At 34.7% G+C, this 24,659-nt stretch overlaps 1 protein-coding gene across 1 annotated transcript; it reads right to left on the bottom strand.

Annotated features, from left to right (window-relative positions):
- Window positions 1-1,940: 1,940 nt before the first annotated feature.
- RFC3 (replication factor C subunit 3) lies at window positions 1,941-23,709 on the bottom strand. The gene is made up of 9 exons (XM_016218369.2): window positions 23,546-23,709; window positions 21,501-21,638; window positions 18,500-18,567; window positions 16,803-16,900; window positions 14,923-15,104; window positions 12,992-13,128; window positions 12,806-12,904; window positions 9,121-9,190; window positions 1,941-7,918 (listed from the first exon to the last, which is right to left on the bottom strand). Exons 1-9 carry the CDS (start codon window positions 23,630-23,632, stop codon window positions 7,727-7,729), a joined length of 1,071 nt encoding a protein of 356 aa, XP_016073855.1. The 5' UTR covers window positions 23,633-23,709; the 3' UTR covers window positions 1,941-7,726.
- Between the last annotated feature and the right edge of the window lie 950 nt (window positions 23,710-24,659).

Raw genomic sequence — 24,659 nt, 5'->3', positions numbered from 1 at the left:
AAAATTAAGAAAATCATGAGAAAATACATTTATAGTATTTATTAAAATAATCCATGTTCAAGTGGACCCATGTAGTTCAAACCTGTGTTGTTCAAGGGTCAACTGCATATACATACAATGGAATATTTAATCATGAAAATGAAATACTAAGATTTATGGCAACAAGGATGAACCTTGAGGGAATTATATTAAGTGAAATAAGTCAGAGAAAAGACATATACTGTATGATATCACTTATATGTAGAATCTTAAAAAACTGAATTCATAGAAAGATAATAGAATGGTGGCTACTAGGAACTGAGGTATGGGGAAATGGGAAGATACTGGTCAGGGTACAAACTTCCAGTTTTAAGATGGATAAGCTTTGGGGATCTAATGTACAACACAGAGATTATAATTAATTCCTTCAGTGTCCTCAACACCATAATAAAGTGGTAATTATGTGATGATGGAAGTGTTATCTAATGCTATGTCGATAATCATTTTGCGACATATAACTGCATCATATTTATTCACTGTATACCTTAAACTTATACCACATTATAGGACAACTGTATCCCAATAAAGCTGAAAAAAACAAATATATGATGTTTAAAGTACTACATAAAATAGTGACTCACATCCAAGAATTAGGGCCTTCAGTTAAAATCTCAACTTCAAGATTTTCACTACCAGTTTTTAAAACTGGATTTACAGTTTTTAAAACTGTAAACAACTAGAAAACTAGACAAAATATATAAAGCAACTCTATGACACAATGAACACCAAGCAGTGAAGTGATCTTGCATTTTCCACTCTCGAGGGTAGGATGGGCAAACCCAGGCAGACAACTGTGATAACAATGAGTTGAGAAGAAAGCAGAACTCAGAGAGGCTGAAGTGGCTGATTATGCAGGGCAGAAATCTGGAAAAAGGAGAGTTAGAAAAACTGCAACAGAAATCTGCCTGAGGGTTGCTTTGCATCTCTGGCTGATTACTAAGCTACATATGCACTGAGTATATGCAAAGAAAAGCCAGGCAAAGGAGAGGGGGGGGAACTACTGGGGAAAGATCTGCTGGAAACTCAAAGCTGAACAATTCCCAAAGTTCACTCAGGACTAGAAGACATCTGAGTTTTAGTGACTCAGGATGGTGACACATCAGTGTCTCCAGGACATGCAGTAGACACACCAGAGAGATTATATCTCAGATGCAAAACTAAACTACGGATAAAGACTAAACTACGGCACCCTAAGAAATGGTCAAAAACAAACATAAAAACGATCAAACTGCTAATCAACTCCTTGCCAAAACTAAGTGCAACACTGTTTAAATAAAATAGAATTCAGACACTCAGAGGTATAACATTACAGGTAATATTCAAGACAGCCAGTGTCTAATAAAAACTTACACACATAGAAAAAAGCAGGATGTGACTCACAATCAGGATAAATATCAGTCAATACAAACAGATCTAGAAATGACAAGTAAGATGGAAATAGCAGACTTCAAAAGGGTTATTAAAAATATATTAGAAAGATTTAGAGAAAATCATGAAAAGAATGAGAAATGTAAAATGTAAAAAAGGACCAAATGAAACTTCCAGAGCTGAAAAATTCAATATTTAAAATGAAAATGTGACTGGACAGTCTTAAAAGCAGGTTAAACTATGCAAAAAAATAGTGAATTTGAAGGTAATAAACTTTAAACTAAAGGACAGTTTGGAAAAGCCTGGGGCAGAGGGGAATAGAGACTCTGTGACTTATGGGACACTATCAAGAAGTCCATCAGTGATGTAACTAGAGTCTCAGAGGAGGGGGCAGAAAAATTAAGCCATTTTCTTTAAATAAGAAAATGGCTCAATTTTTCCAAATATGACAAAATATATAAACTCACAAATCCAAGAACCACAACTGCAGCACAATATAAAGCTAGATAAACACACAAAAAAATCACACTAAGATATCTTAATCAAACTGCTAGAAACTAGCCATAAAGACAAGTTGCAAAGGAAGTAAAATAAAATAAAGCAGCCACAGGAAGCAAAATAAAATAAAGAAGAAAAAAAACATAGGAAAAAAGATTAGAATGCAGAGCTCTCTTCGGAAACAATGCAAACCAAAAGACAATATTTTTAAGGCAGACAAAAAAAAAAACTGCCAAATAATTTTACATCCATTAAAAATGTTCCTCAAAAAACTAAAAAAGGAACTGCCTTTTGACCCAGTCATCCCACTTGTAGGAATATATCCTAAGAATCCTGAAACACTAATTAGAAAGAATATATGCACAATTTACAATATGTTCATAGCAGCACAATTTACAATAGCTAAGATCTGGAAACAGCCCAAGTGCCCATCAGTAGATGAGTGAATAAAAAAGCTGTGGGACATTTACACCATGGAATACTATGCAGCTGTAAAGAAGGAGGATCTTGTACCCTTTGGGACAGTATGGATGGACCTGGAGATTATTATGCTAAGCAAAATAAGCCAGGCAGAGAAAGACATGTATCACATGATATCACTTATACGTGGAATCTAAAGAACATAATAAATTGATGAACAAAACAGATTCAGTGACACAGAAGCATGGAACAGACTGACAAGTCTCAGAGGGAAGACAGGGGTGGGTTGGGAGATTAACCAAAGAACTTATATGCATATATGCATAACCCATGGACACAGACAATAGTGTGGGGAAGGCCTGGGGCGGGGAGTGAGTGCAGGGTGGAAGGGGTCAATGGGGAAAAAAGGGGATCATCTGTAATATTTTAAGAAATAAATTGGGGGAAAAAAGCCTCAAAAAAAAAAATGACTTGTTTAGAAATATTTTCTGAGAAGATAACCTCTTGAGAAAAAGCAAATAAAAGGATTTAAAAAGAATGCAAAATAAAAATAATTTTGATTTGGCAAAAACACCTTCCTAAAACAAAAACCCTGGAGAGAATTCACCATAGGAACTTAAAAAGTTGGGGAGGGGGATGGGATGGGGTGGAATGGGTCATTAGGGAGAAAAAGGGACATCTGTAATATTTTAAACAAAAATAAAATTTAAAAATAAAAATAAAAAGCTAAAGACACTATTTCAGAATGAACGAAAATATCAGATTGCTATTTGGATGTACAAAAAATGAAGAAATGCAGCAGTGGAGGGCTATTTCTACTAATTGAAATGGGAGGAGATTGGGTGCTTTCCCAATGCAAAAAAGTGTAAAAGTGGTCAAAGTTGTCAAAAAAACAATCAGTACACAGAAAATTTATCAAAATCAGACAACAAATTAAAAAATGTCTATTGTTAAAAAAATCGATTTAGCTTTGGCTAAAAATCACAGCAACTCTATGACCTATCACTTGGTCAGTAAAAATAGTAGCTTTGTAAGTTCAAGGCTAGTTGCATCCCCAGTAGTAGACTCAATTCAGGTGGGAAAAAGGAAATCTCATAGCTTTGGTGGATAAAAGTGGCAGAATTAGTTCCAAAACAATGGGAAAAATTACAGCTTTGCTACCCCAAGGTTAAGTCTTGTTCATGGCCCTTGAGAGATCAATCAGATAATGAAGTGAACTAAGAGATACTGTAAGTAAAAGAGCTACAGAGAGGTTAGGATTAGCTCTTGATTGACATATTACCTGACTGCTAAACTGGAAAAGTGAAAACCAAGGGATACTGAGAACTGGTTGTAATCTTGAATGTGTTCTTCAACCCACATATAGCTCAGCAGACTTAAAAATCCCAATCTTAAAATGCCTGAGCTCACACTTTGCCCAAATCATTGGTTGAATATTAAACTAACCAGGCAGAAGGATGAAGCCAGACTACAATGAAAACACATGAGCAGAAACATCATTAGCTGAATAATACAAGGAACACAAATGACACAGTTTGTGTCTAGGTAAGCTATGAAACAAAGGAACAAAAAACATAGTAATAATTAGAAATACAAAAGAGAATCCAAAGTTGCTAAAATATATTATGTAACATTAAAGTTTTCAGCCAGAAATTACCAGACATACTGGGGAAAAAGAAGTATAATGATACACAGGGGGGGAAAAGCAGTCAATAGAAACTGAAGTTGAGTGAGCGGAAATGTTGGATTTAGTAGAATTCAAAGCAAATTATAAATATGTTCAAAGAAATAAAGGAAAACATGCTAACAAAGAAGTAGGGAATCACAATAGAAAAACTGAAACTATAAAAAAGAACAAAATGGAAATTCTAGAGTTAAAATGTTCAAATACTAGAAAAATAAATTATATAACAGTTATTAAGTGGTAGAAGAAATCAATGAACTCAAATGAAGATCTTTTAATAAAACTATCTAGTCCAAACAACAGAGAGAAATAGAACTAAAGAAAAATGAATAGGCAGACAATGTTGAGCATTCTAGCATATGAGTAATAGGTATCTCAATGGAGATGAAACATCAGGTCAGAAAAAATTTTGTAAAAATAATGGCTGAAAACTCCTAAAGCTGATATAATACTAATACTACTCATAATAATCTGGTCGATGAAACGAAACAAACCCCAAACACAATAAACAGAAAGAAAACTTACAACTAGACACAGCATAGTCACATTGCTAAAATCCAAAGGAAAAAAAAATACCGAAAGCGATGCATCATGTAAAAGGGAATTGTAAGGTAACTAGCCAACTTCACATCAGAAATAATAGACCAAAAGGCAGTAAAATGAAATATTCAAAGTGCTGAAAGAAAAAAATTAATAAACCAAGAATTCTATAAATGAAGACAAAACAGATACATCCCCGATCAACAAAATTCAGAGAATTTACTGCGAGCAGACCTTAGCTATAATATGTCTATGATGCAAATTCTAATTTTAAAAAAGCTAGAGTGGCTATATTAATATCAGATAAAGCAAATTTAGAGCAAGAAATGTTACCAGAAAGAGGCATTTCAAAATGATACAGGGGCCAATTCATTAGAAAGACAATCCTAACCTCCTTTGGGGAAGTAAAACCCAAAAGAACTGAATTAGACTAATCCATAATCATGGTTGGAGATGTCAATGTTCCTCTCAGAAAATTAACAATGACAGAATTGAAAATATTTCTGGAAAATCTCAATTATTTGGAAATTAACATATTTCCAGGTAATCATTTGGTCAAAGGAAAAAATCACAAGTGAAATTAGAAAACAGTTGGATCTAAATAGGAGGAAAACAAAGGATATAAACATGCGTAGAAGGAAGCTAGATCAGTGTTCAGGATGAAATTTCAAATTTTAAATATTAGAAAAGAATTATCTAAAATTAGGGATCTAAATACCTATGTTAAGATTCTGGAAATATAAGAGCAAACTAAATCAAAAGTAGAATGGGATTAATAGCGATAAAAAAGGAAATAAAAAAATTAAAACAGAGAAGATAGAAAATCCATAAAACTAACTTTATAGGAACAACTACCACCCTCATGTATTGCTGGTAGGAATGTAAAATAGTACAATCACTTTGGAAAACTCTGTGGCCAATTCTTAAATGTTAAACTTGTATCTATCTTATGTCCAGTCATTTCATTCCCATGTATTTAATCCAGAGATATGAAAACCTATGTCCACAAAAAGACTGGTAAACATTCAGAGCAACTATATTAGAAATAACCAAAACGCAGAAACCCAAAGGTCTATCAACAAGTGAATGGGTTTTAAAATATATATATATATATATATATGTATATACTGATCAATAAAAATTTTAAAAATTAGTAAACCATATAACAATATAGATGAATCTCTGAGAGAATGAAGCCTTACACAAAAGATCATATAGTATGTAACACTATTTAAATTCTTGAATAAGCAAAACTAACCTATAGTGACAGAAAACAGATCAGTGGTCACTTGGACCATGATGAAAGGAACTTTTTAGGGTAATGGAATCCGTTATCTTGATGGCAATGGTGATTACATTTAATACATTTGTCAAAAATTAAACCACAGACTTTAAATGGCTGCTTATTGCATAAATTATACTTCGTTTCTCTAAACCTAAGTTTCTTACTATACAGAACAGAGATAATACTTATCTCATAGTTGTAAGATTATAATGACATAATACATATAAAGACCCAGTGCAATGCCTAGCATATACAGTAAGCATTTCATCTCCATCAATTCTCCACCTGAACACTTTCTACGTATAAAGAGCTCTCAAGCATCCCATATCATTATAAGAGAGCTGCTGTTATAAAGTTCCTGTTCATATGGAACTAAAATGTCTCCCTCAAATCTACTGATTCTAAGTTTGGATTCTCCAGAGCAGTGGTTCTCAAACTTAGGTGTGCATTAGAAACACCGGAGGGGTGGTACAACACAAAGACTGATGAGGTTCATCCCTATAGTTTCTGATTCAGTAGGTCTGGGATGAAACCTGACAGTACATTTCTGAGTTCCCAGCTAATGCTGATGTTGATTCCACTCTGAGAAGCACTGCTCTAAAGAAATGCAAATTATAAGACTACTTACTTATGCTTCCAAGTACAGCACTTTAAAAATTTAAAGATAATTCCAATATTATTTTTACTTTTCTTTTTTCCAAATTAAAATAGCCCTACCTCATCCAAACCTCACCTTCCCAGTTGTTGTTTTTTGTGTTAAAATAGCAATATCTCTCCTAATATGGAGGACTCCCAGGACTGAGACAGCTAGTTGGGGCCTGACTAGTACCAAAGAAAAAGCAACTATCATTTCTTTTGATCTGAAGTTTCCCATAAGGCTAAAATTGTGTTAGGGTTTTTTTGTGTCTAGCTGCGCCTGTCAATTAAACAACTCCTGATTGTTTATCACAAACTGCTACAAGAGGAGGTTTCCCCAATATCCTTATACAGGTAATTTAACTTATTTAAACTTAAAACCTTCTTTTATGTCAGCTTATTGGTGTAGTTTTTGAGTGCTGCTTTTGTTGCACAAAATTAAAGAAATGTTCAGAGCCTGTCATATAGACTTGTCAAACAAACCCTTTGTTCCATGAGGCAAATTTCTGAAAAAAAAAAAAAAGTTTCAAAGGACAAGACCAATGGCATAATAGTACACTTGTTTAAAAATTACTTCTACAGTAATATACCTTTGCTTCAGAACTGCATGATGCATATTCACGTCTCAAACACTTAATGAAACATGCTTATTTCTTATTAGCCAATCTAATACCAAATCTGAATCACTGAAATCAAGGTTGGATTTTGCAGTCTCAATAAAAATGGTACCTGTAATATTTCCCACACCCATGTTGTATTTCAAAATTAATTCTTATATTTCTGCAAAACCATAATTCTTGGTTGAAAAAAAATATGACTAGAGGTAATGACTTGACAAGTAGACTTATGTACCTGTGGCCAAAAGTAGTCACCTGGAGGATAGAAAATTTATACATAAATAGGAAATTCACACATATAAAAATCTTTGTTTTATGTGTAAATGTCCTCCAGCAGGTGAAAGATTAAGTGGAAAATGGGAGGATCAACACTGCATACATGGATAACAAATTTTTAAAATAAAATCATGTTCCTGGCTTTTAAAGTTTCTAGACATGCCCTTTAAATATACTTCAATAGTACAGGAATAATTATTTAACTTAGAGAATAATGATTAATAGTTCACAGAGGAATTATTACAAAAAACACAAACAGGACATGGTTAAGTAAAGTTAGTTTATTCTACCTGCAGCTCTTCCAATATAAACTGAATATAAATGATGATACTGAGACATATTAAGAAAAATTACTGATAAATGTCAGAATACCATGCCTTCCAATCCATCCTCCATGAACTTCTTATAAAGTGCCATAAATTTGGCTACAAAAGCTTCCAAGTGATAAATGGCTTTACTACCCAGCTGTAGACGATGTTCATAGTAAGCTGCCATCTGGGCCACTTCTCCTTTCAGTTGTCCATCACAATTATGTAAAAGTTCTGAGAGAAGGCCCTAAAAAAAGATAACTAGTAATTAAAAAAGTAATTATTTTAAAAAATATTAGCCAAACAAGGTTTCTTTCTCTCATTCAGAAGTAAATCTTAAGTTAAATATGTTCAAGTTAAATATGTTCTTTTTTTATTTGTGAACTCCTTAATTCTTTTATATGGACTAGCAGTCTTCATCCAAAAGCAAAAAAAGTTTACCTTTTTTAAATGTAAAAATGTGGTAATTATCTAACATATTCCAAATCCAAATATTTAAATGTAAGAGGATGCAAAGATATAAGTACAGAGATGCTTACTATGACATTATTAATTATGACCATAATATATAAAGCAACCTAAAGTACCACTAATGGGGTCATATTAAAAAAAACTGTGATACAGTTATACAATGGAATCCCATTCATCCACTAAAAGGAGTTAGGTAAATATGGACTGTCATGAACCAATACTCATGCTACAATGCTGAATGAGAAACAGTGCAGAACACTGTCAAGTTACGGGAAACTACACACACACACACACCACAAATAAAGGCTTATTTCTATGTGAACAAAAGTCTATTAAAACTGGTTATCTATGGAAATGAAAGGGTAGACCTCCACTTTTTTTTTTGGTATAGTTGGTATCATTTGAATTTTTCCATGTAAATACAAATAAACAAACAAACAAAACCTGCAGTCCCTAACAAATCAATCTAGCTAGCTAGGTAGGTAGCTGACAGGCGAATTCTAAAGCTGTGCCTTACAATATTCCACAGCTCAGACTCATTCCCCACATGCACTGAACCTAGCAGTCTGAAATACTTGTTTCCCAGTCATTTACATGGTTCCCTTCTTTTAATCCTGCGAGTCTTAGTTTAAGCATAACCTTCCTCAGAGAAGCTACTGCTGACCTTCCATAGCTCCACTCTCCATTATTTCCCCTTGTTACTTCCCTCATAACACTTATTCTGAAATCCTTTTGCTTCTTGTTTCTAATCTCACCCCACTAAAAATAAAACTTCTTTGAAGGCAGGACCTCTCCTGTCTTCTTCAATATTTCCCTTATGGTGGCTGGCATACAGTAGAGAATCAATAAATAGCTGCTGAATTAATGAACTGGATAAGAGGGAACAGTGCTATCTGAGGACTACAAAAGCCCTGTGATCACCCACCCAAAGTTCAAACTTTATGCTTATAAAAGGTTCAAGATGTGAAATTAGCTTACCTTCATTATTATTTCAGGAGGAATACAATGAGTTAAGAGCTCATAGAGTCTTCCACGAACTTCAAGGAGCCTACATAAAACATAGTAATATTTTGTGATAAAAATAAGCAGTAATTTTTCCAAGTACCTAATGTGCTGTTATACTTTATGAATTAAACAATCCAATACAGACATTTTCTTAAATGGTTTATCACACATAGCATACACATATAGCTTTTTCTAATTCCAGTTCATTTTTCTGAAAGAAAATTTTCAGAACTCTTTTAGAGTTGACAACACTTATACTGTTATTAATTACATCAAAATACCATGAAAGTATCAGATACAAATTAAGATTTCATGAATAGTGAAGGATGAGTTTATTTCACACCATGAACTCAAACATACTTTAATGACACATGAAGTAATATGTTTATTTTTTCCCTCAAATAGATGATACCTAGGACATCTGGAAAGTGTCATAAAAAGATTGAAAAAATCTTTTTACTGTTTTAAAATGCCTTGTGTATTTTCTCTCCTTCACTCGTTTAAAGAAATCTTTCATCAATCACTGATCAATTATACAAGTGACAAAGGAATATTAGGATGATATATAATGCTACTGCCTAGAGTTCAAAAAAGCAATATAGCAAGGAAACAAAGCTGTCCTGTCATTCTAGGTAAGCAGAGAACTAGGCTGTGTAAGCGAACATGAACATTTCAGTCTCTGAGCCTTTAATTCTAGACCCCTCTCATAACATTTCTGGGAGGGAAACGAGTGAAGGAGAGAAAATACACAAGGCATTTTAAAACAGTAAGAAAAACAGAGACAATTAAAATTTCAAACACAAGTATTTTTATCTGTCTCTCTATGTATATACTTATCTACCCTAAAGAGAAAAAAATATTCTGAATCTTCACTAAAATAATATCACAGATGTTCTATTATTTCAGATTAATCAGGAAGGTGATATATGAAAGATTTCTTTAAAGTAGAAGTTCAAACCCCATTCTAGGAATCCAGGAGTATGAAGCTGTGCCATAATAATGCTTAATGAAAGTTTTGGGTTTTTTTTTAAACCCAGCATGTTTTTAAGCACCTGGTATGTCAGGGGTGGGGAACCTTTTTTCTGCCAAGGGCCATTTGGATATTTATATCATTTGCAGGCCATACAAAATTATCAACTTAAAAATTAGCCTGCTATATTTGTTCAAACATTTAATTAATTCACCTCTAATGTGAGGCTGTAACTACTTCTTTGGTGAGGCCTTGGCAGAGTGAGATACAGTTCGCAGGCCAGACATTCCCCACCCTTGTGCTATGTGAGACTGTAAATAATAACTTAAAACTCAGTCCTCACACCAGCTGTGAGTGGGTATCATCTCCTTATTTTTGAGATGTGAAAACTAAGACTCAGGTAGATTAAGTCAATTGACCAAGCTGACCACAGCAGAGGCATGATTTAAGCACGGATCTCTCTTACTCCAAAGTCCATACCCTTCCAATGTCTGACAAGGCATTTCTCTAACCCCTTACTCTATATCAAGTTCACTGCAGTACACTTCATTCCAAACACCACCATTCTCTTTTACTGAAAAAAACTTAAAGTTCAGAGATGTTAAGCTTCCATCAAAACTCATGTGGTGGAGACTGCATTTTAACTCAAGTCTGACTCCAAAGCCACTGATTATTCTCAGACATGGTAGTATATCTCAAAAATAAAACATGATTATTAAAGCATAATAATAATAGTACTACTACTATCACCAGTTTTTCTTTAAAATCAGAGCAAAAAGAAGAAAGTCATCTTCAGTGTGGAAATATTTTACAAAAGCAAAAGACTCATAAGACTAGACTGAGGTTTCTTCACTGACTCAATATTTTACAAAATGGGTTGCACACTTTTTCCTAAAGTCAAGGTTTCTTTTTTGAAGAGACTACTTGTGATGTTCAACACTTTTTGAAAACTATTAATTTATTCAACTAAAATAACTGAATCATAGGAATTCAAAGCAAACCCTGATGAAATACTAAGTACCCATTATATATGACTGTATACCTCCACTAATCTAGAAGGCATCCAAAGAGTACATGTTATAAACCCTTTGAAGTCTCTCTTATAAAAATTAGAATTCATCAGATATATCACCCAAGAGGAGGAACATGGCGTATTCTTCTTATGATTATGTTCATATAAACCAGGTTAGCTTAAATTTTATTGATTGACTCAGTCTATTCTGTTTCCTAAAACTACCTTCTCTGAAGTCTGAAGATGGTTTCTAGTTCTGACAGGCAGTAAGAGTAGGAGACTGTGTCTCAGTGAGCCAAAGGAACATTCTCCAGGCTTGCCAAAGGGAGTGGGCCTCAAGACTGTCTTTTTTTTTTTTTTTTTTAATCTTTATTGTCGAAAGAATTACTGATGTCCCCTTTTTTCCCCATTGACTGGAGAAAAGCAGATTGCCCTTCTCAATCAAAATTGTCATGAACCAAACAACTAGTGGTTGAAGCATTTTCAGTATGGCCACTACTGAGTAACAAACATACAGAAATAAATGGAAACAACTGTGCAGCGTATCTGTGTGTCACAATACACTTCCTAAATCCTAATGGCATATGCACAGTATTATTTTTAACAGAACCTGTATCATACCTAAAAATCAGTAGAAGAATTAGAAGTCTGACTCCTAGTCTGGTGTCCTTCTACCATATGAGGCATCAATTACAAAGTTGTTTACTCTTCTTTTTGATATTAAAAAACTAAAAATTCCAAGATGTGTTTTAATTTATGTATAAGTTCCAAATTCACATGTCAACAGCTTAATAAAAGCCATGATACCACACCAACTAGAGTCAAACATCTGTTCTCGAACATCTTCCGTCTCGAACAATTCAGTTCTTGACCAAGTTGTTCAGAGAAAAAAATGTTTTCGTGTAAAACAAGACTTCAGTTCTGGACCCAACAACCCTTTCATGCTGAAACTTGTATGATTAGTCACATGCCTCTCAGGCAACAAAGGAAAGAATGCGCAAGTATGAGTCAGTTTACCCCTAAACTTTGCATTAACATCTCAGGAAATTGTTCCGTGAATATTTTCGTGACTTTTTGCTTTTATTGCTGCTTATTATTATTAAATATGTACAATAAATCACCATAAGTCCTAAGGTTAGTGATAGTAGCAAAGTGAAAAGAAAAGTTGTGAGAACAACAATTGAGTTTTAAAAAGGTCAAACTGCAAAGTATGATAGAGGTGTTTGCATGTCTGATCTGGCTACTGAGTATGGTATGAGAAAGCAACAGCACAATTTTAAAACATAAAGAGGCCATCAAGAGTGCTGGCACTGCTAAGTGAAAGTACTTGCGAAACAGTAGGAAAGGTAAAAACAGAGAATCATTTGGGGGTCTGGAAGAGATTAATTCCATCTGCATTATTTCTAATGGGAAAAAAATAATTAACTTTTTGAACAAATCACTCTCGAATAGCCTTCCAGGATAAATTAAGTTCGAGAATCGAGGTTCCACTGCATTCTAAACCATTAAATTTCTAAAATTATATTCTCCCTTTTCTTTAAAAGTTTAGTCTTTAGATTCAAGACTTAATTATAATTCTAAATTGCATGGTGCTAGTATAAGACCACTAACCTAAAACTCAGAATAGCTGCACTACCTCGATGACCAAACCTTCAGTCATCTTTTACAATGGTTACCTTTGTGGAGTCTGCTGACTGACAATAGCATTGGCAGTCTCCCTCAGATATACCTCCCAATCTGTTTCAGGGACTTCTTGATCTGCAGTAAAAGGATATCTATAGGACAAAAAGAAAACACAATAAATTAAATGGAAGTGTGCATATTTTCCAAAATGTTTCTTGTGGTAAGTACCCTTCACTCACTGTTGCACTCTGCAGGCTTCACACATGAGTAGGGCTTTTCTGAGATTTCTGCAGGACTTCTCTGCAAGTCTATGAGCCAGCTGTGAAGGAAGATTCAAACCTTCCTTCTTGCACACAGTAGATAAAACATGGCAAATCTATAATGAAATAATTAACAAAAATGAGCAATCTGTCAAACAGTATACAGAAACACTTTCTGTTGATAACATCTTCAAAGATCCCCCTTTTTTGGTCACTATCTTACCCTAATCCACATGGTCCTTCAGCAGGAAGCCAGGGGTCTAGCCTACCTGTCAGGAAGAGGCAGCAGCTGGCCCTGCAAGTAGGGGAAGACCTGGTCCCAGGTTCAAGCCTTCAAGCCTCCTCATGGCAGCTGGGAGGAGACACAGGGTCCCAGGTTGGTGGCAAGGGCAGAGCTGCCAAGTTGAGTGACCTGGGATGAATTCCACACACTCAGAAGGCTTTATTTGCATGGACTAAGATATGAAAGGTGTCTGCAGGAGTGGTGAAACCTGGTAATCCTGCCTGCTTTATAAACCCTTTTAACTGTATTACACCTAAAATGTTTACAACTGAAACTTAAAATAAAGTTATTTTACCACTTTGAAAATAACACAATGTCACATATTATCCCTACTTTGCATAAAATTGCCCCAAATCTATTAATGGCAAGAAAACTACTTATCATGAGAATATTTTCACTGATAGCTATTAAGAATGATACAAACATATAAAAGGGTGGGAAAAAGTAGGTTTACAGTTGTGACATTCTTTTGAGTTAATAAAGCTACTATAATAATTTTAACCTGCATGTCTCTTTCCATAGGAACAACTATAAACCTACTTTGCCCATCCCTGTATATTATGTTCTCACACTATCTCTGGTCCCCTCCCTAGGCAGTAGGTATTCTCACATCATCTCCTTGCAAAACTTATTTCTTCCATACTCAAGTCTTCTCCAAAGCCAAATAAATTAGGCTGAGGTAAAAGACACTAAATAACTAACCTTTCTATAATTTAGTAAAATTCATAATACAGTGGAACCTTGGTTCTCAAACTTAATTCATTCCAGAAGGTTGTTCAAGAAGAGATTTGTTCCAAAACCGAGTCATTTTTTCCCATTAGAAATAATGTAAATTGAATTGATTAGTTCCAGACCCCGAAATGATCCCATTTTAACCTTCCTTATATACAGGACAGGTCTAATGTACTACTTAATCTATAAACGCTTCTTTTCTTAAATTTATCAAACCACCCCCTCCTAGCATTAAACAAAGCACTTTCAGTACCTGTTCCAGGCATGTCTTTCAGGAAGTCAATGGGCAGCATCTCTTTTTCACATATCACTGCCACTGAAATCCTGTTACCAGCTAACTGGTTTTTGTTTATCCAAATCAACGGTTTTTCTACCTCTTCAATTGCCTGTGATCATTGTTTCTTTCACACCCTTAGCAACATTAGCAGTCTTGATGGCCTCTTTATGTTTTAAAATTGTGTTAATCGTCCATTCTGCCAGCAACAAAAGCAAGAAAACGCACAAAAATATTCAGAGGGCAATTTCCTGAGATGTTAACAACATGAGGTTAGGGGTAAACTGAGCAGCATTCTCAAGCTTTTTGTCATGTTGATGTATCAGTAAGAAAGGGTTGTTCAACAGCTGAGACATTTTTTCTGTGAATGGCTTGGTCAAGAACCCAATTGTTTAAGATGGAAGACATATGAGAACTGAAGTTTGATTGTACCTACTAGTTTAAGGTAAAAGATAATTTAAAGCAAAAAACCACTTTTTCTATATTGGTATCTGGTATTTACTATTATATATATATTGGTTTGTGGATCTACTAATGATTAGCATCCAGAACATAGATGTTCCTGAATTACTGATACACTTCGCTGTGTTTTTACCAAAACAAATACGTAACTTGACTTACATCCTCAATGCTGGGAGCAGGCACACGAACTGCCAGGCACCTACTACGAATAGGTGGTATCACTTTAGATGTAGAATTGCAACACAAGATCAATCTGCAGGTGGACATATACTTTTCCATGGTTCTACGCAAGGCATGTTGAGCATCTTTGGTGAGTTTGTCAACCTCTGTCAATAAAACCACTGAGAGGAAAAACAAAACAAACTTTAACTTGAATATCTATATCCTTCTTCCTCCTCATTATTCAGGACTGAGCTCATGGCTGAGAGTGATGGAAACTTGATGCAATAAGGTTCGACAGAGCAGTAGACTGAAAATAACAAAATGGAAATGTCCTTCCAAGGCAATGTTTCACAATGAGGAGAAACTCTGGAAAAAGATCCAAATTGAACACAATGGGAAAAATAGAGACAAAGAGATTGATCCCGAAACGTGACCAAAATAGCACCAAAAAAAGTAGTAAAAACCAACTGATACAAAAATAAATCCGGTAGTCAGAAAACAGAAGCATATCTAAAAAATTAATACATGACCAAGTGAGGTTTACTCTAGAAATGCAAAGCAGTTTCATTAGAAGACCCAGTAATATAATCTACTATATTAATAGAACTAAGAAGAAAAGTCATAAAAACACATGTATGGATACAAAAAAAGCACTTGAAAAATTTAACACACATTCATGTTAGAAACACTCAATAAAATATAAAATTATGGATATTTTCTTACCATGATCAAATAGATATACTTCAGGTCAAAATCTAGTAACTAACTAAATGGGGAAACCTTAAAGCTCTCCTCTTTCCCAAGTCATGACAAAAACATTCAGTATCTTTACTCCTATTAACCACTGTATTGGAGGTGCAGCAAAACATAATTAGACAAGAGAAAGCATTTAAAGCCATACAAATTAGAAAGGAAGAGGAAACAATCTTTATTTACAAATGATATGAATGCATATCTGAAAATCCCAAAAGAAATATTATAAAGACTATTACAAACAATAAGAGAATTTAATAACACAGTAGGATATAAAATTAAGACAAACATCAATAGCTATCATATATGTAAACAATAAAGCAAATATAAGAAGACTTCATTTACAGTAGCAAAAATAAATAAGTAAATATAAATTTATTTTGAAATACAGACTGAGGAGGAAAAATAAGAAGTAGGCTGGAATATACACAGGCAATTCACAAAACAGTAAAATGAGCAATGACAAAAGAAAAAATTACTACACTTACTGAAAAAACAAAAAACTCGCATTTTAAATCTGACAGATTAAAAGTAATTATCCATAGTGTTGACAAATGATGTTAGTATAAACTCACACCCTAATTCGGATTTGCAAAATATATCAAAATCACTAAATGTTGGCATATTTATCATCACAAAATCTTCTATAAGAATGTGTGCATATATATGCATATAAATAATGGAAGGTAATGACAAATGTGCCACAATAATGGTCTCTCAATGATGGGATTATAGTCTATTTTAATTTTCTTTTTACTTATTTAAATATTTGATAATAAACATAAAACTTTGGTCCTAAGAACAGTTATTTCTAAATCATATAACCTTATTTTAAATAAAGTTTTTCATTATTCATTTGGTTTTAAAATAACAAATAGTCCTCTTTCCATCAAAATTCAATTCCACTTAACTATATAGAAACTCCCATGAGAACAGAGATCACTATTCTCTTACAGACTTTTATATTCCCCACTCCCAAAAGTAGCATAATGGTTGGCACAGAACAAAAGGTTAATAAATATTTGTTAAATAAATGAAATTAACAAATTCCCACTACATTTTCTCTCATATGCATTCCTTACAATTTGAGTGTCTGCCTAAAAGAATTTTTTTTTATCACATACCTTTAAAGTCTCTTTGAGAGTTTGTTTCAAGTTGCTGTGATTGTGCCACTGTTTTCAACATCTCCTGAATTACTACCCGGTCACTATTTCCAGCATCACTATACAAACAAAAATAATAATTAAAAAAATACACACCTTGAAAGTATTATGCCCTTATTTTTAATGTTATAAGAAAAATGTTGAAGACCTTAAGTAGTTAAAATTTTAATCAAAATTAATAAAACCTAATTACATTCACAAAACTTTAAAACTGAAATATTTTAAGTATAGTATTTGATAGTATTATCAAAAATACTAACAATATTCCAATACTCAATTATAGTTTAATTAACATCACTGAAAACACTAAATAAGTGTACTGTAACTTAAAAAGAGCAATAACTAATAATTAAGAGTTTAACAATTACTTTAGCACTTCTGTACATACACTAGTTACTACCTAGTTATAGCTAATTTCATAATTACTATAATTACTCAAAATATAAAAATAACTCTTTGAAACAAATTTAATCTCCATTCTTCTTCCCCATCATCAAAAGAGCAAAGATCTGAGAGAGAACAAGTCTAGACATATCTACTCCCAGCACTAGCATGGAGCTGATTCCCTTAGTAAGGGAACGAATAAGTAAATGGAGTTTAAGATACAAAGTCAGAACTCTGTAAACTGTTGACTTATTAAAGGCATTATCTGTCATTTATACCCACATAATGCTTTAGCACTTAAGACATGTGGCTCACAAACCAACACAAGTCATCTGGTTAATTTAATTTAGGCTGAATGTCAATTTCAAACACCTGAAAAACAATCATCTTAATATCTAATTTACTATTCTTGCTACAGGGGAACTCACAATGAGAAATTGAGTCTTTTTCAACTCACTATTATTAGGTCAACATACATAGAGTATCTTTAGTATGATCATTTTCTAGTCAAGAATCCAAAACATTTTCCTTTTGTCTATAGAATTAAAACTTTCTCTACTTTTATAATCATACCCTTCCCACCAACCTTATTTCTCTTAATTTTCTTTGGTATACCTAGGGAAAATAATAATATCTGTCTGTTAGGGTTTTTTTAAGGACTAAAGATAATAATCCATGTAAAACTTTTCTCAAGATGCCTTATACTGAATACATATTAGCTTGTAATTCTATTCCTCCTGCTCCATTCAGTCTTGCTCATCAGTTCTGAATGAGTCAATATTTTTTTTTTAAAAACCTTACTATGTAATGTATTTTGTGTAAAGCACCAAGCTCTGTAAAGCAGGAAAACTTAATTATCAAAATTATTGGAATGAGGGATTCTCAGAGAGAAGGCAAATTGAGAAGGGTCTAGGCTCTCTATTTCACACAGGGCAGCTTCACTTTCATCTGTTTTACATACTATGTTTTCATACATGATTTCACTTCAAGAAAGGGTTCTCTTTTTTAAAAAGTCTGAACACCACTATTCTAAAAATGCTTATTTCACCCTGGCCAGTGTGGTTCAGTGGTAGAGCATCGGCTTGAGCATTGCTGGAGGCAACCAATCAATGTGTCTTTCTCATATCAATGTTTCTCTCTTTTTCTCTCTCCCCCCGCTCCCTCTCTTCCATTCTAAAAAATCAATGGAAATGGAAAAAATATCCTCAGGTGAGGTTTAACAAAAACAAATAAATAAAAATAAAAATGCTTATTTCTATATAGTAGCAGCTTACCTGGGATTAACTTCAAGGTGGTAATTGCTTGCAATAGTGCTAATTTCAATTTTCTTTTTAGATGGAGTCTGTGGGCAAAGAAAATAGATATTTTTAACACTCATTTATGGGCTATCTCTCCTCTATTCTGCATTTCACTATTTATTACATAAACAATATATGCTTACTAAAATAAAACTTTAGAGAACCACTAATGTTTTAACTTCATTAACCCCATTCTTTTATTACTGTGCAGATAAACATGTTTTTATACAAATTGGGTCATCCACATCTGTTTTTATTGAGATTTTATTTTTCCTCTACCTCCAGAAATCTCCGTACCATTTTGTTATCATCTTTATATACAACTTGTATATGTCCTTTCAAAGCCTTTTCCATAACACGCAAAAATACACAAACATATATTTCTATATGTCAGTGTTTTTGTAAAAAGTAAAATAGGCAAACATATTTCGCTGTTTTGCTTTTCCTACTTAATAATATATTTAGGTACTCCCTCTCAGACAAGTGGTATAGGGTGTTACAGATGCATTTGAACCTATAACATGGGTGTCCCAAAACTAGTCATACCGATGGGCATTCTGTTGAATGCTTTTTGCCATGTAAAATAATTTCACAATTAACATCCTTGTATGTCTCATGAAGTGCTTTCATTTCTATGACAATAGATTCCCAATAAAGAATTTGCTAGACTGAAGGGGATATGTTTTCTAAACTTCTATATGTGTGTGTATATGTATAACCAGCCTCCCTTCCAAAAAAAAATTAACAATTCACTTTTCCCCTGGCAATAAATACTATTCGCCATCTGCAGTAGGTTTTACATCATGCCTTTAATTTTTGCCAACGGATGAATATGCTATATTTATACCATAATTAATATATAAGATACAGAATATAAGAGAGTATATGTATTACAGAATATATGTAATAGACTCACACTGCTTTTCCTTGTCTATCTCAAAGGTAGTCTACATATCTTTACATATGCTTACCGGCTATCTATATATCTCTTCCATGACTATTTTTTATTCTATTTGCTACCAGTGTTTTGTCTTTTCTATTGTTGGTTTATAAAACTTTTTACCTAACACATTCCTTTCAAATATTTTTGATAATTATTTTTTTTCTATTGATTTTATGTGTCTGTCATACAAACTTCAAAAATTCATATATATCCAAGTATATATATATTTTTTCTATAGCTCCTATCTTTCCTATCAAAAGGTGTTCTTAACCAATACAGTGTCTACTAAATTTTATTCAAAGAAATAGTGTTTCAGCCCTAGACAGTTTTGCTCAATGGTTAGAGCATTGGCCTGCGGACTGAAGGGTCCCAGGTTTGACTCCAGCCAAGGGCATGTACCTTGGTTGTAGGCTTGATCCCCGGCCCTTGTCAGGGCAGGTGGGGGGAGGCAACCAATCGGTATGTCTGTCTCACATTGATGTTTCTCTCTCTCCCTTCCATATTCTCTGAAAAAGCAATGGAAAAAATAGTCCCAGATGCGGATTAAAAAAAAAAGAAAGAAACTCAGTGTTTCATTTTAACATTTAAATCTTTACTTCATCTGGAATTTATCTTTATAAATTAAGTTTCATAGAGATTCAACTTTTTATGTTAGCACATTGTGCTGACTCATTCTTTTCCTACTGATCTGAAATAGGTCCTCTATCTTATTTCTGGGCTATTAAGTTCCACTGACCTAATTCTCTGTTCCCATGCCAACACAATATTGTTTTGATTATAGTAGCTTTACAATATGATTTATTATCTGTTCATGTAAGTCCCATTTCACAAATCTTTTAAATAATTACTTTAGCCAGTCTCAGAAATGTATTCTTTTATATGTACTTTAAGAATTTCACACAACTAAAAAACAAGTTGGATTTTAATTCAATTTAATGGAAATTTATAATCTAACTGGGGGAAAACAGATAATCTTAATTATTAAGCCACATATCTGAGAGCATACTACATCTTTCCATTGATCAGTTCTTATTCTTTGTCCTTTTATATGTTATAGTTTTCTCCCTACAGATTCCATAACTTTCTAACAAGGAATTTTTCCCTACATATTTTATAAGAATTTCCACCAGGATGTACATCAAACTCAATGTGTCTAAATACAAGCTAATCAACATTAGCTTAAAATATATCATCCTAAACATTCTATTAATAGCACTACTTACCATCCAGTCACTCAGCATACATTTTTTTTCAATGTCTGTTATGCACAAGACAGCATAGCAATGGCTATGAAGGATATGAAAATGAATATGCCGTGTTCCCTATATAACTTAAAAATAAATACTATCTTCTCAAAGTAAAAGATGTAAAAACTATAATAATATAACATAACAGAAGGCAAAACAAAGTAAGTACTCTAAAAGTATAAACTGGGTACTAGAAGGAAAAATTAATTCTAATGGAGTTGGGGGACACTGTGAGAGCAGACATTCCAGCTAGATCTTAAGCATGGTCTAGAAGGAAAGAGCATGAAAATACATTGCATGTTATGAAGCTGGAAGCTCAGCCAGGGCAAGATTACAGGAACTCTATGAGTATCCTAGAGCTTCATGCTTCCTTTCCCAGTCAGCTGCCAATCTTTACCAAGTTGCCTTATTCTTTGTTTACAATTTTCCTCGAAATCATTCCCTTTTTTTCCATACCCACTATTGCTCTCAGAACAATGAGCGTTATAAACCTGAGTTCTAGTTCCAGCTGAGCCACTGATTTTCTAGGTAATATAAAATGAATCCTACCACCTACATTTTACCCTAATCTCCTGTTGCTCACATTTCTAACATAACTGACTTCAGTCTGGTTATAATAATTAGGTCTATAAATCAGTAGCTCTCAATCCTGTGCACCAGGGTCACCTGTGAAATTCTTACTTAAATCACACATGGGGGAGCAATGTGGGGGAGGGCGATATATCCATGATGAGGACTGAAAATCCCAGCTATAAATATTTGAAGGGCCTCAAAGTGAAATGCTTACTGTGATGGTCTGATGTTCAATTCTCAGTTTTTCTACTCCAACGCCATAAAGTTCACGTAGAATACACATAATTCTTGTCTTTTTACCAGCACCTGATGGTCCATACACTAACAGATGAGGAAAGTCACCACATTGCACCTGGGAAAAGAAAAAACAAAAATGAGCATTTTCCTAATCACACAACTGTTCTAGGTAGAATTAAACTCTTTTAAGTATCAATATATTGCATCTCTACCTATAAACTTCAAATATATATATGCGTATGAGTGTACATATAGAGACTTTAAAAAAAAATTAATTCTGGAATGTTCATTATTTCCTGGCATTAATTTTATATAATTATATACCTAACATAACACATGCTTGATACCACCATATGCTAGAAAGTAAGAACTCCAAAACGTGGCTGTCAGAATTCCCTAGAGAACTTTTTAAATGAAAGATTGGCTATTGGATCCATTCCATCAAATTATGATTCAGTAACTGAGATTAATACCTGTCTTAGTTTGGGTTTCCACAAACAGTCCCTTTGATAAGAACTGAGTGCATTTGGTTTATTTGGGAGGTAAAGAAAAATTTTGTTGGGAAGCAAAAGAAGGAAAAGGCAGAGTGTATTATCAACTTAAATACCATTCTGGGCACGTGGGGCTTGAACTGATCCTGCTGGGACACTCTTGAAACCAGTGTTAAAATACACCACAGTATTAACGCACTCAGGGCGCAGAAGCTAGAGTCTGACATGCTATGTCTCATTAATCCTTTGCTGAAGCTTGACTGGAAAAGTGGGCAAGGGGCAGGGCACATTAATTCCCAGGCATTTCAAGTCAGCTTAGGGGTTTCATCACCAAGAGAAAGCCTTCAGGAAGTGTAAATACAGGGAGGTGAAAGTCAGTCAGTGTGCACTTACAAGAAAAATGAAGTGAAAGCTATTGTGAGAAAATGCAACTTGTCTATAAAAGAAGTATACAGGTCTAATAGATTTATTCTAAATTAGCATAGATGGAATACCTATAATTAAAGAAGAGGGAAAAAATCTATCTCACAACACTATCAACTTTTCTAATGACTTTCATATAAACGGATGGAGTTCCTTTTATATTAGTTTTCATTTTAAAAAAGTACTTAAATAGTACCTGTAATCGATGCGCAAAAACACTTTGATCAACATATAGTACTTTTAGGTCCTTACAGGGTGTGGATAAATGGCTTCCACGGACACAAGATTTTTCTCAAGATTCTTCTTCCCAGTCCATTGCCTACAAAATTGTTTGCTTCTCACAAAACATTGCCATTAGCCACTTTTATAAACTACAGCACAAAAACAGGCTTCAGGCTTCAGGCTAGGGGGTAAAAATCTTCCACAGGGAGTTAAACTCAAGGACAACCTAATAACCTACTTTAGAATTAGAAATGGCCTTAGGAATTAATAAATCCAATACCTTCCCATCTGTAAAGGAGGACAATGACACTAGGAAATTTTAAGTACGCTGGTTTAAAAAGTCAGTCAGATGTTGTCACCTCTTTGCACAAAACCCTCCAATGGCTTCCCATCTTACTCTATCGAATTTACTTAATCTACACCCTGGCCCAAACACACATACACTCCATTTCCTACTATTCCCGCTGGCCCACTATTATCCAGCTACATGGCCTTGAGAATCCCAGAAGCGGCTGTGCAGGGTCCTGCCTCAGGGACTTTGTACTTGCTGTTCCCTCCACCCGTTCCACTCCCCGCCTCCCGCCTCCCGCCTCCCGCCTCCCACCCCCACCCCACCCCCACCCCCACCCCACCCCGGGTATCTGTATCCAGGGCTTTCTCACTTCATCTGGGTGGGGCTTGTCTTGGCTCAGTTGACAATTCTCAGCCAGCCTTTCCTTGTTTACAAGCACAACCCTCGCCCCCACACTCTTTCCCCTGCCCTGTTTTATTGCTCTCCACAGGATTCGTCACCGTCTGCAGCGGCCAGGAAGGCCTCACTCCTCAGCGGCGCCAAAAGCTGGAGCTGGGGCCTCCCCTCTCCTCGATCCCCCGCCCGTCGACTCACCAGGTTGCGGAGCTGAGCCGCCTGCTCCTTATGATAGTCCAGCCGCCCCAGCGAGCAGGGACGGTATTTGTCCGCCCAGAGGCTCATGTCAGGGTCAGTTCCCGGGTGCGTCGCTCGAAAGTCCCGCGCGCGCGTTCGGCACCCGGATGCCCGCACAACTTTATCAGCAAGACGCGAGCCTCCTGACGTCACTACCGGCCGCGAGCGCGTAAACTACTTAAGAACGTCCCGACTACGGTAGCCTAGTGCAGACAGAATTAGTGGGGGCCTCGGTGCCGCGTTCTCCTTTAATGTTCATTGTTTTATTGAATCATTTTCTCTTTGTTCTCACTGGGTGTGATTATTCGGGAACTGTCAAGCAAAATTTGAAATTTGGCTCTGATACTCTAGGCGTCGAGTCCCTGGGTACCCCTCAGAGACGCCACTCTCCTTAATGCATTGCGTTTATTCATTTTTTCATTCACTCACGCGATCCACAGACACTTAAAAATATTTACTGTCGAGCTCTGTTCTTGAACTAGAATATGTCCCGTTTGTGGCTTTTCTCGCTTGACAGGCACCCAATAATTTATTGAATGAATTGCTAAAAATGAGATAGAAACTTCACTCTCTTTCCTTACCTCCATCCTTCGAAGTTCTTACTGGACTGAAAGCAAAAGAATCTAAATATCATGAAAAGCTGCAGAAATGTGGCCTATAAGAGAAAAGACGTAGATTCACAAGCTGTTCTAAGTCTAGAATGTTTGAAAGCCCTTTTGATTCAAATGAGAAAAATGTGAAACCCTTAGGAAACTATTTTGCGCATAAAACCTATATAAAACCTTCAAGTTTGTCCGAAGGTTGTGGGTTATTATTAAGATGAAAAAATATTAAAAATACAAACAAACAAAAAACCTTCATTGTGCTCTTCAAATTGTACCCCTCAATTTGAGAGGTTGTACATAATATTAATTCATTATTTAATTTGTGCTTTTAGTTTACATATTGTTCAGAATCCTAAGTGCTGTCATTTGATTAGAAGTCCTCACAGGGCAGGAATTGATTTTCAAACATGTTTAATAAACTTATATCAAGGTGCCCTCACTCATTCATTTAATCAATAAGAATTTATTGA

Source organism: Miniopterus natalensis, chromosome 2, assembly GCF_054644295.1.
Source record: "Miniopterus natalensis isolate mMinNat1 chromosome 2, mMinNat1.hap1, whole genome shotgun sequence".
Classification (NCBI taxonomy): Eukaryota; Metazoa; Chordata; class Mammalia; order Chiroptera; family Miniopteridae; genus Miniopterus; species Miniopterus natalensis.
Note: the sequence above shows the minus strand (reverse complement) of the source record. Positions and strands in the feature narration are given on the sequence as shown.

Coding starts and splice junctions, on each gene's coding strand:
- RFC3 (XM_016218369.2), bottom strand. CDS start 23,632: ATGAGCCTCTGGGCGGACAAATACCGTCCCTGCTCGCTGGGGCGGCTG. Junction 16,901..18,499: donor CACCTTGAAGTTAATCCCAG/GTAAGCTGCTAC, acceptor TTGTTTGTATAG/TGATGCTGGAAATAGTGACC. Junction 7,919..9,120: donor CTCCTGAAATAATAATGAAG/GTAAGCTAATTT, acceptor ATCTTTTTTTAG/GGCCTTCTCTCAGAACTTTT.